The sequence below is a fragment of the Procambarus clarkii genome, chromosome 27, assembly GCF_040958095.1.
Source record: "Procambarus clarkii isolate CNS0578487 chromosome 27, FALCON_Pclarkii_2.0, whole genome shotgun sequence".
NCBI classification, from domain to species: domain Eukaryota; kingdom Metazoa; phylum Arthropoda; class Malacostraca; order Decapoda; family Cambaridae; genus Procambarus; species Procambarus clarkii.
In genome coordinates, this window is record NC_091176.1 from 11,782,802 (window position 1) to 11,799,410 (window position 16,609).

The 16,609-nt window shown below is 39.0% G+C and overlaps 1 protein-coding gene across 1 annotated transcript; it reads left to right on the plus strand.

Annotated features, from left to right (window-relative positions):
* Positions 1 to 98: 98 nt before the first annotated feature.
* On the plus strand, positions 99 to 11,701 carry LOC123762665 (elongation factor 1-alpha). The gene is given in 4 exon segments (XM_045749320.2): positions 99 to 218; positions 9,589 to 10,127; positions 10,130 to 10,374; positions 10,878 to 11,701. Coding segments are annotated over 3 exon segments (1,383 nt in total). The 5' UTR covers positions 99 to 218; positions 9,589 to 9,622; the 3' UTR covers positions 11,511 to 11,701.
* Positions 11,702 to 16,609: the final 4,908 nt, after the last annotated feature.

Below are 16,609 nucleotides of genomic sequence, written 5' to 3' on the forward strand. Positions count from 1 at the left end.
CTTACTCATCACACCAACATCGCAAAAATTATTTTATATATTATCAATTCATTTTCCGCTGTCAAAATAACCGTTTGGTCGGTTAATTCGAGGTATAAGAGAAGAACGGGTGGGGGAGGGTGAGGGGAAGTAATGGCCGTACCCTTTAACACGGGATTGCAATATCCCCTCAGCCCGGACCTGTCAACGGCCTCTCTCTCTGCCAAGCCGGCCACCAGGTACGACTGCTTCCCCTCCACCGCACCAAACTCTCCAACCAAAGTGGATTTTCCGCTTGTGACTGTGAACTGTGGTACTTGTGCTGCAGAATTGTGCAAATTCCGCTCAAAATGGCATTATACTGCAGTTGGGAAATTATGCAGGAGGCTCGCAACATGGTTGTCGACGAGCCGGGAGATAGATCGATCAATCCAGGCGACTCGTACGCATCTATCTCGGCAAAATGATGATAAATATAATGATGTTGGTATAAGTACTGTTATGAAAATAAATACTCCTTCTCTCGCTTCATATATTGCCGACTTTCTCGCCAGGGATGAGCGGGCAGTGTGAGTGAAACGTTCTGTTGGAACATCATACAATTTAAATCGATAATGACGGCTAAATATTAATTTGTAACCAAGCTAAGAAATATTTAAAAATATATATATAATATATAGTTGGCATTGAAGTGTAAAATATTAGAGGAACAATGCAGAGTATAAATTCCAAGTTCAATAATATTTAACACATACAAAGGCAGGCATATTATTAAATTAATAAAAAAAATAAAACTTCTCTAAGACGCTATCTCCCACGTTAAAGAGAAGGGAGACAATAGAAAACGAGAAATAGGAAAAATAAAAGTAATACGATGCTACTGGAATTAAAGATTTGACCCAACTCCCACTATAGACTGCTGCATAGAAGGTAGGACTAGAGTTTAAGATTTTTTTATGTTAGGCGGCCATGTTAGGCGGTGATTTTGGCAAGAACACGTGCTCTGGGGAACTCTGCATGGTGGTGGTCCTCAATAGTATTTTTAGCTGAGGGGAATGCAACTGCCAAGATCAGACACCTCCACTCTCACGTACTAAATGTCTCCCACACTCCACATCTCTAATAAAGTTCATTTTTTAGATATTATTTTCTTTTATTTTGCTTTCTACTCATTAATGATCTCTCGTTTTTAAGTAAATATAATCGATATTTCCGTTTTTTTCATGTTTTACTAGTCCTTTTACGCTACTCTAATCGTTCTGTTTTTGTACCCAAATAATATTGATTTCTAATGTTATATTTTCATTCCTATTTGTATTAAAATATATATTTCCTCTTCCTATCATAATTATTAATCCTCAACCTGTATAACTGAAATTTCTTATATTTCTATTTCATCAGTCTGAATTTATTATTTACATTTTTTGTCTCTTGCCGCAAATATAGTCTTATTCCCTATATAGATTGTCATCTATTCGATACATTATTTTATGTATCAAGAAAATCGCTGAAACCTCATGATATGAGTCAGAGTACCTGTTTCCGTTTTCTTTAATTTTCAGGGTGGCATATGTAATTAGTAGCGACCATTATCTGCCATATGCCAAAGGCTACTTCGTTAATACTATATCTAAAATATTAAGACCCAGAAATATGTATTGTCATACCTGTTTGCTTATATAGCGGGTGATATAGTTGATTAATGTGAGTCGTTGATTATTATTATAATAATAATAATAATAATAATAATAATTTTTATTTAGGTAAGGTACATACATACAATAAATTTTTACAAAGATTGGTTGACTTATAGGTAGAGCTAGTACATACAATGCCTAAAGCCACTATTACGCAAAGCGTTTCGGGCATAATTAGTGGGTGAGAAGGTGTGCGAACAGTCCCCCAGAAGCTTCCATGATACCGGCGGAGACCGGTTCCGGCAAGCAGCCTAACCTGCATACTTTCCCCTTGTATATCCTCCCCGAGTCCTCAAAATACCAGTCATTCAACTTCCATCACACTTGCACCTGCGTATGATATATATATATATTTAAGATACAGAACAATACGAGGGTTTCATATGAACTGTTATAATGTTAATATTATGGATTAGTTTTCGTGGTGCATTTGCAGGGCGTTGGATGATCGACCGCATCAACAAGTATAGTGCCAGGCACAGAGGGGGAGGGGGGAGAGGGGGGTAGGTTGCGGTGCCAGGAGCGCCGCCCCCGCTCCGATCTCTTTCTCTCTCTCCCCCAACACCATCACCGCCGCACAACCATGAACTGAGACAAGAGAATCATCTCATATTTTACTCTAGTTTTTCGACTGTATCGGTTACACAACCTCTGCCCCTACGTAGCTTTGAGTTTAGATGGTGATGTGGCATCTATAAACCGCAAATTTATTGACACAGAGTGGTAATATACTCCCTTAACAACACATGCTTTGGCTAACTGATCAGTTCTATCATGCATTTGGAGGCCAATATGGGATGGGATCTATAGGAGGCAGACTCTGACTCCATCATTTATTATTTTATTAAATCCGAGTCCTACTTCAGACACATCACCGTATGTCTTGAAGAGTTGATTGGAGTCAAGGTTGACAGTCACTTACATGACGTGTCAGCTTGGGGTTACATATAGAGTCGGTTTAGAGCGAGAAGTATGACAGACAACTTTGTCTGAAGAGTGGAGGTCCAGTTATTTATGGGAACTTCTCCGTTCTGAATAAGAGCCATCTCTCGTTGTGACAACTAGTGCACTTTCGGTATCACCAGTGGTGTGGTGTAGGGGAACCATCAGTGTCAAAAGTTTGGGAGAGGGTGTGCGCTCTACTTTACAGGGGATACAGCCCCGCTCCTGTGCCAGGTAAGTCCACTACAGGCTCACCATAGCCCGTGCTACTTGGAACGTATTGTTCCCAATAGCTGAATTTAAAACAACAACGACAACAAGGGTGTGCTCTATCGAAGAGGAAGCCCAATAAGAAGACGATGTCCTAAGAAGGCCATCGACCACGTCCCTCCACAGATCTACAGTATCAGCCCTTGGTACTGGTCATGGCTCCTAACGGCCTCCATTTACGGGCTATTCACGCCCGTGCCACCTCTTGGGGTAGCTTAATTGATCAATCAATCAATCAATCAATCGTGTGCTCTATGACCAGATTATCAATCTGGCTTAAGGCATTGCAATTTGCCTCAAATAGAAGCATGTGTTGTTCTTTAAATACCTTCTTGAGTGGTATGGAAGGGATGGTGTAATGTGGAAGGGGGTGACCTCCCACCATGCAAGCAAGTGTGGTCTTTACTGACAGAGATCATCAACCCGATACATTCTCAGTTCACTTGTAATACATTCTAAGGGATGTTTACCCCTCGTTCCACAATTATCATATTAAACTCTAACCTTCATTTAAAAGTTTTAATATAAGCTTTAACATACTATACGTCCAACATCTTTATGACTATTAATTATTTTTACAACAGAAAGAATATAACATAAAATAAAATAAATTTTTTAAACTTAAAATGAAATCCAAATAGCCTTTTTTTGACTTTGCAATGTCTTTTTTTTTTTTTTTTAGATATATACAAGAGTTGTTACATTCTTGTAGAGCCACTAGTACGCGTAGCGTTTCGGGCAGGTCCCTGAAATACGATCCCCGCCGCGAAGAATCGTTGTTACAACCAAGTACACATTTTACTGTTGAGTTAAACAGAGGCTACAGTTAAGGATTTGCGTCCAGTAAATCCTCCCCGGCCAGGATACGAACCCATTTTCTCTAACCTTACCATCGGGCTAATATTTTAGTGCAAAAACAAGTGTATTTCAATACTTATACTGAAGAGTGAAGAATTACCGAACCGTCCCTATTTCAGTATAGATTCCTGCACTAAGCGAAACTCGTACAGTAATTGTAACCAATTTATTCTAAAATTAAACTAAAAATCGCCTATTTTGAAAATATAAATAATTGCCCTAGTGACAATATTATGTATTAAATATATATTGGGCTAGCGATAACCCTTTACACTTACGTGTATGATTAAAAAACAATTCAGTTTATAACAAAATATTTAAAATAGCATTGTCCAGAAAGAAACCATATAATAGAAAAAACTAAAACAAATCGAGGTAAATTAAGGCCCATTATCGCTCAAGCTCACATACGTCTCCCAGCTCGTACACGTGTATCTAGAGGTTTTCTTGAGATGATTTCGGGACTCAGTGTCGCCGCGGCCCGGTCCTCGACCAAGCCTTCACCCCCAGGAAGCAGCTGTCTAATTCCCAGGTGCCTATTTACTGCTAAGTAACAGGGGTATCAGGGTGAAAGAAACATTTTGCCCATTTGTCTCCGCTTCCACCGGGGATCGAACCCGGAACCTCAGGACTACGAATTCGAAATGCTGTCTACCCAGCTGTCAGGCGCCCTGACATAATTTGATAATAATTTGTTATACATAAATAAAATAAATACGTGTAATTTGTCAACATAAATAAATCAACTGTATCATCACAGTTTATCAAACTATCACCATCTCAAGGAACCTTAACACAAAGTGTGAGTGTTTGTTAAAACGAACCAATTATACATTCCATTTTAATTTGCCTATAATGTATGTAACCCACACGCACCCATCCATGAAGTAGGCAGTTTTTTTTATTATTATTATTTTCTACCACAGACGTGGCCACACATTTACAATGCTAACCAGCATATATACATTTTCTTCTGTCCTCCATGGACAGGTTGAGAGATTTGTCAAACATACAGTTCAGATCGTAGTGCTTTTAAAATGTTAGGCTAAGCTACATACGTAAATACATAGATACATAGATTTAAGAATGCATTAATGTGAATTTACAATAGTGAAATGTAATTCTGATCAGAAGTAGGTAGTGGTTGACAATGGCTCTTATTTTGAGTGGGGAGCCCAGACGAACAAATGGGCCTCTACACATTGAGAAAATGGCTCTATGTATTTGGTTTGACAGTAAACGCACACATTAACTCTTTTATAATAATATTCGTTAATAACGCTAGTAATATAAGCAGACCTCGTAAATTAGGGTAGTGCGAGGCAGGGAGTAGCCTAGTCGCGTGAACCCGGCAGCTTTAAGATAACCTGGGCTGCGACAATCAATATTTTCCACCAGCAAAACACGCAAAAAGAGGTCACACTTTAGTGTACCATTTGAGTAAGAGAGAATGTCTGCTTGTGTCTCTGTTTGTCTGTCCAAGGTTGGAGGCCAGACGCTTGGGGTTAGCTTCATTAAAGTTTATAGGATTAATCGTGATTTTATGGGGTGTCATGAGGGTTCGGGCCTATGCCCGAACCCTACCCCACTACTTCAAGGGGTAGTGGCCACTTCAAAGGGGGGAAGGAAGGAGTGTGGGGAGGACACGGGGAGCGTGTGTGGGGAGCAGATGGGGAAGATGAGTGGAGGGCAGATGGGGAAGGGTTTGGCGGGAGATGTAAGGGTGTGTTGGGTGAACGGGAAGATATGTGTTGGGGAGGAGATGGAGAGGCTGTGAACATATTTACAGTGATAACATTTTTGGAACAGGATGGCGGGATCGAACCCCTGTCCTAGGACAGAGAGAGAGAGAGAGAGAGAGAGAGAGAGAGAGAGAGAGAGAGAGAGAGAGAGAGAGAGAGAGAGAGAGAGAGAGAGAGAGAGAGGAAGGAGAAAAGGAAAGCTAAAGGAGAGGGGAGAAAGGTGGAGGGAGAGGGAGGGGGAGATGGGAAAGAGGGAAGTAAGGGAGTAGACGGGAGAGAAGAGAGAAGGGAGGAATAGAGATGGAAGGGGGGTGGGAAAAGGGGAAGAGAGGGGGGGGAGTGGGAGGAAAGAGCGAGACACGGGCACCGCCGGGTTGCCCGTGTATATATATATATATATATATATATATATATATATATATATATATATATATGTCGTACCTAGTAGCCAGAACTCACTTCTCAGCCAACTATTCAAGGCCCGATTTGCCTAATAAGCCAAGTTTTCCTGAATTAATTTATTTACTATAATTTTTTTCTTATGAAATGATAAAGCTACCCTTTTCACTATGTATGAGGTCAATTTTTTTTTATTGGAGTTAAAATTAACGTAGATATATGACCGAACCTAACCAACCCTACCTAACCTAACCTAACCTATATATATAGGTAAGGTTAGGTTAGGTAGCCAAAAAAAGCTAGGTTAGGTTAGGTTAGGTAGGTTAGGTAGACGAAAAAACATTATATCATGAAAACTTGGCTTATTAGGCAAATCGGGCCTTGCATAGTAGGCTGAGAAGTGAGTTCTGGCTACTAGGTACGACATATATATATATATATATATATATATATATATATATATATATATATATATATATATATGTCGTACCTAGTAGCCAGAACGCACTTCTCGGCCTACTATGCAAGACAAGATTTGCCTAATAAGCCAAGTTTTCCTGAATTAATATATTTTCTCTAATTTTTTTCTTATGAAATGATAAAGCTACCCATTTCATTATGTATCTTGAGGTTATCTTGAGGTTATCTTGAGATGATTTCGGGGCTTTAGTGCCCCCGCGGTCCGGTCCTAGACCAGGCCTCCACCCCCAGGAAGCAGCCCGTGACAGCTGACTAACTCCCAGGTACCTATTTACTGCTAGGTAACAGGGGCATTCAGGGTAAAAGAAACTTTGCCCATTTGTTTCTGCCTCGTGCGGGAATCGAACCCGCGCCACAGAATTACGAGTCCTGCGCGCTATTCACCAGGCTACGAGGCCCCAACAGGTCAATGTATGAGGTCAATTTTATTTTATTGGAGTTAAAATTAACGTAGATATATGACCGAACCTAACCAACCCTACCTAACCCAATCTAACCTATCTTTATAGGCTAGGTTAGGTTAGGTAGCCGAAAAAGTTAGGTTAGGTTAGGTTAGGTAGTCGAGAAAACATTAATTAATGAAAACTTGGCTTATTAGGCAAATGGGGCCTTGCATATTAGGCTGAGAAGTGCGTTCTGGGTACTAGGTACGACATATATATATATATATATAAATATATATATATATATATATATGTCGTACCTAATAGCCAGAACTCACTTCTCAGCCTACTATTCAAGGCCCGATTTGCCTAATAAGCCAAGTTTTCATGAATTAATGTTTTTTCGTCTACCTAACCTACCTAACCTAACCTAACCTAGCTTTTTTTGGCTACCTAACCTAACCTTACCTATAAATATAGGTTAGGTTAGGTTAGGTAGGGTTGGTTAGGTTCGGTCATATATCTACGTTAATTTTAACTCCAATAACAAAAAATTTACCTCATACATAGAGAAAAGGGTTGCTTTATCATTTAATAAGAAAAAAATTATAGTAAATATATTAATTCAGGAAAACTTGGCTTATTAGGCAAATCGGGCCTTGAATAGTAGGCTGAGAAGTGAGTTCTGGCTACTAGGTACGACATATATATATATATATATATATATATATATATATATATGTCGTACCTAATAGCCAGAACGCACTTCTCAGCCTACTATTCAAGGCCCGATTTGCCTAATAAGCCAAGTTTTCATGAATTAATGTTTTTTCGTCTACCTAACCTACCTAACCTAACCTAACCTAGCTTTTTTTGGCTACCTAACCTAACCTTACCTATATATATATGTTAGGTTAGGTTAGGTAGGGTTGGTTAGGTTCGGTCATATATCTACGTTAATTTTAACTCCAATAAAAAAAAAATGACCTCATACATAGTGAAAAGGGTAGCTTTATCATTTCATAAGAAAAAAATTATAGTAAATATATTAATTCAGGAAAACTTGGCTTATTAGGCAAATCGGGCCTTGAATTGTAGGCTGAGAAGTGAGTTCTGGCTACTAGGTACGACATATATATATATATATATATATATATATATATATATATATATATATATATTAAAGTAATAAACAATATACCAGTGGTGCAGTGGTTAGCGCAGTTGGCAAACGGCCGACTAAACACGGGCTGGGCGAGACTTGTGAGCGAATTTACTTACACGTAATGGCTCTGTTCATTTGGCATTAAGTTCCCTTGTTGTAGTTTGTATATGGGAAAGGTCAGTCGTTCGCCGGGGGGGGGGGGGGATGGGGTCCTCGATAAGTGGAAGAGGCTTCCCATTCCTCTAACAATGTGTAGCCATATAATTTACAATACAAGATTTAATAACAGTGATGAGCAGGCACTGCCACGTCCAGCAGTTATGTGCAGCAACAGAACACACCGCTTCATGTGGTCAGGTGTACACCGCTTCACGTGGTTAGGTGTGTTCACAGCTTCACGTGGTCAGGTGTGTTCACAGCTTCACGTGGTCAGGTGGATACCGCCGGTCCTGAAGTCCTAAAGTGTCATATACATTATACACAAATACATTCACTCCCTCCTTACACACCTCTTCCAGCCAGCCTCGACACTTACCATACACCGTGTGTTGTGTCCGCTGGGGAGTTTAGTTTGGTTTACCAGGCACTGAGAGAGACGTGAACTCTGCGTGAGTTTACCAGGCTCGGAGAGTTGTTGCTTTACTTCCACTGTATATCCCTGTATACTGTACTACTCCTGAAATAAATATTTTGAAATCATTGCCACGTGCCTCATCTTTACCAGTTAATCACTCATATGAAAGTGTCAAAAGTCTAGCTAAGGTCAAGATAAATAATGCTGTATGCGATGGCGATGCATTTGCAGGCGATGTGACTCATCGCCTGCAAATGCTGTATAACGATTTTTTACCCTTGTTCGCTCCTCTAAATATAGCAGGGTTTCCAAATGAAGCCCTGCAATGAGTCATATATTATTATTTTAAGATAACTGAAATAAGCTTGTTATTAAAGCTTCAAGCACTTTCCCATTGATGCTTCCCCATTCACGTTACGTAACCTCAATGTCTTAAGTAATTTCCCCAATACCGTAAGTAACATCCCATTAATGTTAAACACAGAAATCACAATGGCGTGATGCATAAAATTAACAAATCCACATGGTTCGAACCCTCGTCACGGCTCTTGTGGATTTGTTCATTCCATTAATGTTTCAAGGGACTTCCATTTGAAGCTTCAGTAAAGTGACATTACCCTCATTAATTCAAGCAGCTTCAATAAATGCTTCAGATAACTTCCTTTCAGTGCTCCAGTTAACCTCTCCTCAATGCTTCAAATTCCTTCCCCTCAGTGCTTCAGGAAACTCCATTCCTTTAAGTTGCCTTCTTCAGTAATTATAATTTCATTGATTTTCTATACCTCCAACTTACCAATGTTCTCTGGCTCGCGCATGCGGGACAAACGGTAGGCACAACCCACAGTTAGCTTTTGAATAGTCATGCCATCGTGGAAGTACATACAGTAAACAACGTATATTTCACTAATCAACTGTTGAACCAAAAGATCCACAGTAATTTCCTAATTGCAGTATGACATTACTCATTAAGCAATGAAGGCTGTACATCGTGTAGATGGGCACGACTGCCTCTCATGAACAACTCGATTCATCATTCCACAATTTACTGAATAATACAATTATGTGTAAAGTTGTTCTGATGTTGTCTTATTTCTTTCAGCTTGTAAGCTTTGGTGAACCAAGTCCCAGCCAACATGGGTAAGGAGAAGGTCCACATTAACATCGTGGTGGTGGGCCACGTAGACTCTGGCAAGTCTACCACTACTGGCCATCTCATCTACAAATGCGGTGGCATTGACAAGCGAACCATCGAAAAGTTCGAGAAGGAGTCTACAGAGATGGGTAAGGGATCCTTCAAGTATGCCTGGGTGTTGGACAAGCTGAAGGCCGAGCGTGAGCGTGGCATCACCATCGACATCGCTCTCTGGAAGTTTGAGACCAAGAGGTTCTATGTAACAATCATCGACGCTCCCGGCCATCGTGATTTCATAAAGAACATGATCACTGGAACATCCCAGGCAGATTGTGCCGTGCTGATTGTGGCTGCAGGAACGGGAGAGTTCGAGGCTGGCATCTCCAAGCACGGTCAGACCCGAGAGCACGTACTGCTGTGCTTCACTCTGGGTGTCAAACAACTAGTAGTTGCCATCAACAAGATGGACAGCACTGAGCCAAAGTATTCAGAGGCTCGCTTTGAGGAAATAAAAAAGAAGTAGGGAATTACGTGAAGAAGGTCGGATATAATCCAGCTATTGTACCCATCCTCCCTATTTCTGGCTTTAATGGTGACAACATGCTGGAACCCTCAGACAACATGCCCTGGTGGAAATCGAAGAAGATTGAGCGTAAGAGTGGATCCTACGAGTACCTGACCCTCTTTGATGCTCTGGACAACATCGAGCCTCCTGCAAGACCAACGGAAAAGCCTCTTCGTCTGCCCCTGCAGGTACCGTATCAATGTGTTTCTTTCAATTATAGAATAAATAAAATTGCTGACCGCTTCGAGTTATGAATTCTTCTTCATGAATTAAGGGAGTCATGCATGAAACAGTGCGCCTTGCCATTCCAACTACAGTACTCATGCCATTATATTATCCTTTTTAATTGATTTTTGATACATCAGTTTTTGGCCTTAGGGGTGTATATACAAAATGCGATGTACAATTCGAGACCACGGGTTGAAGGGAGAGTGATGTTATGAACATAATATTCGCCCTTAGCTTAGGGGGGACTTCAAGATAAGCCTATAGTATGTATATATGCACTGGCTGCCTGTGCAGGCTGCCAGTGCCGATACTTACCATTATTATCGATACTTACAATATTGTTTTACAGACCAAATTTTTGTTCTATTACCAAGGCTTGGAGTATTATTAAAATTAATTGAAAGTTTCAATTGCATTCCTTCATCACAAAGCACAACATAACCATGGTTAATTCCTCCTGCAGGATGTCTACAAGATCGGTGGTATTGGTACAGTGCCCGTAGGACGTGTAGAGACTGGCATCCTCAAACCTGGCATGGTAGTTACTTTTGCTCCAAATGGCCCCACCACTGAAGTCAAGTCTGTTGAGATGCACCACGAAGCCCTAGTGGAAGCTGTCCCAGGTGACAACGTTGGCTTCAACGTGAAGAACGTTTCCGTTAAAGATCTGAAACGTGGTTTTGTTGCTTCTGACTCAAAGAATGATCCAGCCAAGGAGGCCCAAGACTTCACTGCCCAGGTGATCGTCTTGAACCACCCCGGCCAGATCAATGCTGGGTACACGCCTGTGCTCGACTGCCACACTGCTCACATTGCCTGCAAGTTCTTCGAACTGCTGGAAAAGATTGACAGACGTACTGGTAAGGTCTTAGAGCAATCTCCCAAGAGCATAAAATCCGGAGATTCATGCGTTGTAAAAATGGTACCCAGCAAACCGATGTGCGTAGAAACCTTCCAGCAATATGCTCCACTTGGACGTTTTGCGGTACGCGACATGAAGCAGACGGTTGCTGTGGGCGTAATTAGGGAGGTAACAAAGAAAGAAGGCTCTGGTAAGACCACAAAGGCAGGTGAAAAGGCACTCAAGAAGAAGTAACTATCTGTGGAGGGCCGCCAGGGCCTGGTGCGTGCAGAGGGCACGAGGAGCTCCCTGCTTGGTTCACCCAATACTCTTATATGCCACAGGAAAGTCGTCAGGAGGAAAGATGCCCTTCAGACTAGGGCATTTTTTATTATTTCTTGCTGTACCATGTGGCATTTTATGAATAAATTATCATTGATAATATACACCAACTTTAATTTAAATTGATGGTACTTCTTGCCTTTATTTCTCCTCTGTTAAAAACAAAATACCCTCTTTTAATTATTTTTATTTTTAACACACTTTTATAAACATAAATTGCAAGATAATTTGAGCTTACATTATAACTGCTTTAACTTTACTAACACAGGCAAACCTGTACAACATATCTGTGATGGTATTCAGTGATTTACATTTGAAGAATATTATTTGGGAAAAGTCAATATAATGTGCCAAAAACATATACAAAAATATACATATTAATGAGATTTTGTCCACTATATTTTGTAATAAAATTATGACAAAAATTTAATTATGACCCATATGCTGGTCCCAGTTATGAATCTCTTCACAGTAATGTCATAAACTGTGTGTAGGCTCTATACTCTATTCAAAACGTTTATAATATTTTAAAAGTTTATATATTTATGTATACCATTTTAAATTAGAAAAATATTTATGTTTCTTCTGCGGCCATGTTAGTCTACCGAAAAATATTTAAAAGTTACAAATGGTGTTGTAGACGTGTTGATGTATTCGTAATATCTTAATACAAAGCTTGTTGCTACAGCAAGGCTGAAGTTTACCACGGTTTACCTCACATGGTTTGCACTCGAGATTACAGTAGCCTATGAATAATTTTGTCCCCATCTTTCTTATACTTGTATGCATTAAATGTTTTCACAAAATTTAAAGATTTGGTAGAAAGCTGCTACAGGTAAAAATACCATGCATGGATGGCTATCACAGTGAAAACTACTAGAAGTAAAATAAATTAAGTACTCAGTATGCAGATCTCTACTCGTTCAACAATTATAAATTATGCCAATGTGAATGTCAACTACTCATGTAAGCAGGTATAATATGCCTAACATTTAAGTATTAAAGTTGAATGTTATTAAAGTAGATTATAATTAAAATTTAAATCCATTACGCAACCGTCAACAGAACAGCCGACAGAGAGCATTTGTATAAGTTTGTCCCGACTCGAGAACAATGGATTAAAGGAGTTCCGCAAAATAAAATCGGACCTTGCATGCATTCTTCTTAGTTTCTAAATAAACAAAATATGACCTGCAGCTGGTGATACTGTATAGTTGTATCCGGAATAAATTCCGAAGGCCCTAACAAAAGCTACTTAACTCTTCAGAGTGCATTCCATTAATAACAATTTCTCCTTTGTATTACTAACCATAGCAATACCTGTCCTATATATATAATACTATATAATGTTAACCAATAATTTAAAATGAAAAATCAATTACAAAATAACTCGTGCAATTATATAAAGCTGTAATGGAATGTGTGTGTGGAGTTTCAACCGATTTACAGGAACTGATATTTAGTGTAGATTTAACAATAAGCAAATTTATGATTACCCACACTTGCTTGATATTTCACATAGCCTCATGGAGTGACATGGAGCATGGAGTGACATTTCCTGTGCCTCATTAAAACTGGATGACAGTATTTGCTGTTGGTAATCATATATATTCATGTACAGGATATATATATACACGTATATACACCCACAGTACTTGTATTGGCATGCAAAATTTACTCAACTGTATACTAATTCTGATGCTTTGTACTATCTAGACTAATGAACGAGGTTATAACACGCACAACATACCTAGTTAATAAACAAGACAAAAACAATAGCTCTCATTAACCAAATTGACTAACACTAAGCGTTTCAGCACTGTCCAAATCTTGCTTCAAACCCGACTGTGCAAAAGCATATTACCTAGAGAATACGTGCATCTGACAAAATGTGATACTTTGACTAGAACGAGGGGCCACGCTTCTTGCAAGGATGGCGTTCGATTCCACATATTCCAGTTTAGTTCTCAAATTCCCTTCCAAGTGCTACATAGTCATACTGGCTTAACGCTTTGTCATCTTAACTACCTCACTTTACTTATGGCCAACACGCTCCACTATAGTACACATGTAAGTACTAAGTAAGAGACTAGGAAAAACTCCTTTCATTGTAATGGGGAAAGAGCAAATAAGGGGAAACCTAAGAATGGCGGTAACTGCAGGAGGCTTACTAGCCCATACGAGGCAGCAACTATTTATATCCACACAATCTCATTCATATATAATGTCTAACCAACGCTTGAAACAATGAAGGGTTCCTACTTCAATCACGTTACGGGGTAATTGGTTCCACAAATCAACAACCCTGTTACCGAACCAGTATTTATCCAGGTATTTCGTAAATCTAAATGTATCCAATTTATACCATTGTTTCGTGTTGATACTTCTAATACCTTATTAATATCCTTTTTGTTATGTCCATTCATCCACTTGTACACCACAATCATGTCAACCTTAATTCTTCGCCTTTCTAGATAATGTAATTTAAGCTTTGTCACTCTTCCTAATTTGCTGGATTAATTTAGTCATCCTACGCTGAATGCGTTCTAGTGAATTTATATCCATTCTATAGCATGGCGATCAAAACTGAACTGCAAAATCCAAATGGGGGCCTAATAAGAGCACGATATAGATGACCACCACCAGGTGTTTTATTATTAACGCTTCGATTAATAAATCCCAGTGTCCTATTTCCATATCCCATTCGCAATCTCAACACCATTTAGCTCGTGTTGATATTTAACACCTAGCCTCAAAACCTTACATTTGTCAGCATTAAACTGCATCTGCCAATTTTTTAACCATTTCAAACCCCTATTTAGATCATCTTTAAGCGATAGCGAGTCTTATCGTTTATTTCCCTCCCGATTTGTGTATTATCGGCAAAATTTGCTGCTCAAACCTGAATCCAAATCATTTATTTATATTATGAATAACAGAGGTCCCAGGACAGAGCCTTGAGGTACTCCACTTACATTTTCTCACTGACCTAACCCCATTTATACCGTTTTCTTTGTGTATAGCCATGCCCTAATCCAACTTAATATAGCCTCCCCCCCCCACCTCAAATACCGTGAGCCTCTTGTATTTTTAATGAATTTTTTCCATGTGGGACTATCTAAAGCTTTGCTAAAGTCAAGGTCCAATACGTCACAAACCTTACCAGAGACTTTAATACCTTTATGCCCTCTTTGTCAACATTCAATGCAGCCATCAGTGGTAGAACTTTACTTTTGTCTTAGTTATACAGATTTCAAACTATTTTGTCTAGGTTGTTTTTGCTGAATGGGGACCAAATGAGGGCTTTACCACTTGTATATCCCCTAACCCTTTTCTTTGTAGGGGGGGGGGGATTCTTTACCTCATTTCAACACACACTGACCCACAGTTTTCACACTAATACGAATGCTTAGCAATATATAATAAATCTTACAAGATATCATAAATTGGAACTCTTTCATTGTCGAGAACGAAATTTTTAGGCATGAACAGGAATGTCATCTATGAGAAAAACAGATTCTCTCCATTTTTACATATGTGCAACGTTCTAAGTTCCAAGATTTCATTGCTGTCTTATTCATAAACCCATAAGTTGAAATTTTTTTTAATTTTTAAATTAGATAAATTTTTAAATTAGATAAATTTTAAATTAGTCTAGTTAATTTGAATGTGAAATTGTCAACCATTTTAAATATTTTACTTTGAATTCATTTACTTGTTATAATATTTATCCATTGGGAAGTGGGAGCACTTGCTATGCTTCCATTCTGTCAGCCTGTATATAACTACCAAGATTAACTTTTTCATTGAATTCGTTTTTTTTTTATTCGTTCTGGGACTAAATTTCAAATTTTCCTTAACATGTATGGCTACTCCCCCCCCCGTCTAACTTGTGTGAAATATGTTAACTGGGTTTATTTGATATTCGGCTAAGTTTTTCTACAATCATGCTTCACTAAGTGCAATAATATATATTGTTTCTGTGCAGACAAGAGCACCTAGATCGTTTATTTTGTTCCAAAGTCTTCTACTGTTCCTGTAATATATATTAAGTATTGCTATTATGAGGCCATTCTTCCCTGTTCCATTTGCAATATCCCCCCCCCCACACAAACACTTATTGCCTTCTTTCTCCACATACCACTGGCAGTTTAAACCCAATCTCTTCCAACCAGATTAAAATGAATTGGCAACAGCAACAACTCCAGCCCTAGATAAATGAACCCCATCTCTATCATACGCGTTTGCAGTAATCAACAAATGATATTGCATTTTATGTACAATACTGTCCAGTGGACAATTACAAGTGACCTCGACAACCATTCATTTCAAACGCCATTTCTTGGAAGAATGGCACATAGGAGCAATTCCGATCATAACATTCTCTGGCAGTCTTAAACCTGTGGATCAGTGCCTCACACCTAACTCGTCCTACGTCATTTCCACCGGCATCGATACAAATATAATGGTGTTGTTCCAATTTCCAACTATAATATCATTAATGTTATTTACACTATCATCAATTCCTTCACCCAGATAGCAAACCCTTAACCTGTTTTCCCTATCCCTGTCACAAAAAGCTTACCCAAGTACCTCGCTTGGGAATCTACCACAACCAAATGGGAGGGAGCATGACATTTAATGCAGTACATGGAAATTATAAGTTAAATGAGAATAATGATTTCAGTATATTATATAAGCCCTGGGATCAGAAACAAATTTTGAAAGCCTAGGAAACTTAACATCTGCATCACGATACAAAAATCCTAGATAGCAGTACGACAAAATAAGCATGACAAAACAAAATGCGTATGTATGCAGACTTGGCAAAGGCATTTGATAAAACGATCAGCGATGGACCATAAAATGAGATCAAATAGATCAAGTAGTGAGTGAAATGCTCTGTACCTTAGGGCAGTACTTGCTTACCTCTGTTCTCATTATGACAACCAAAAATACAAGTCAACTTCAATATCATGCATTGTAGAAAAAAGAAAAAAAATCTTGAGAAC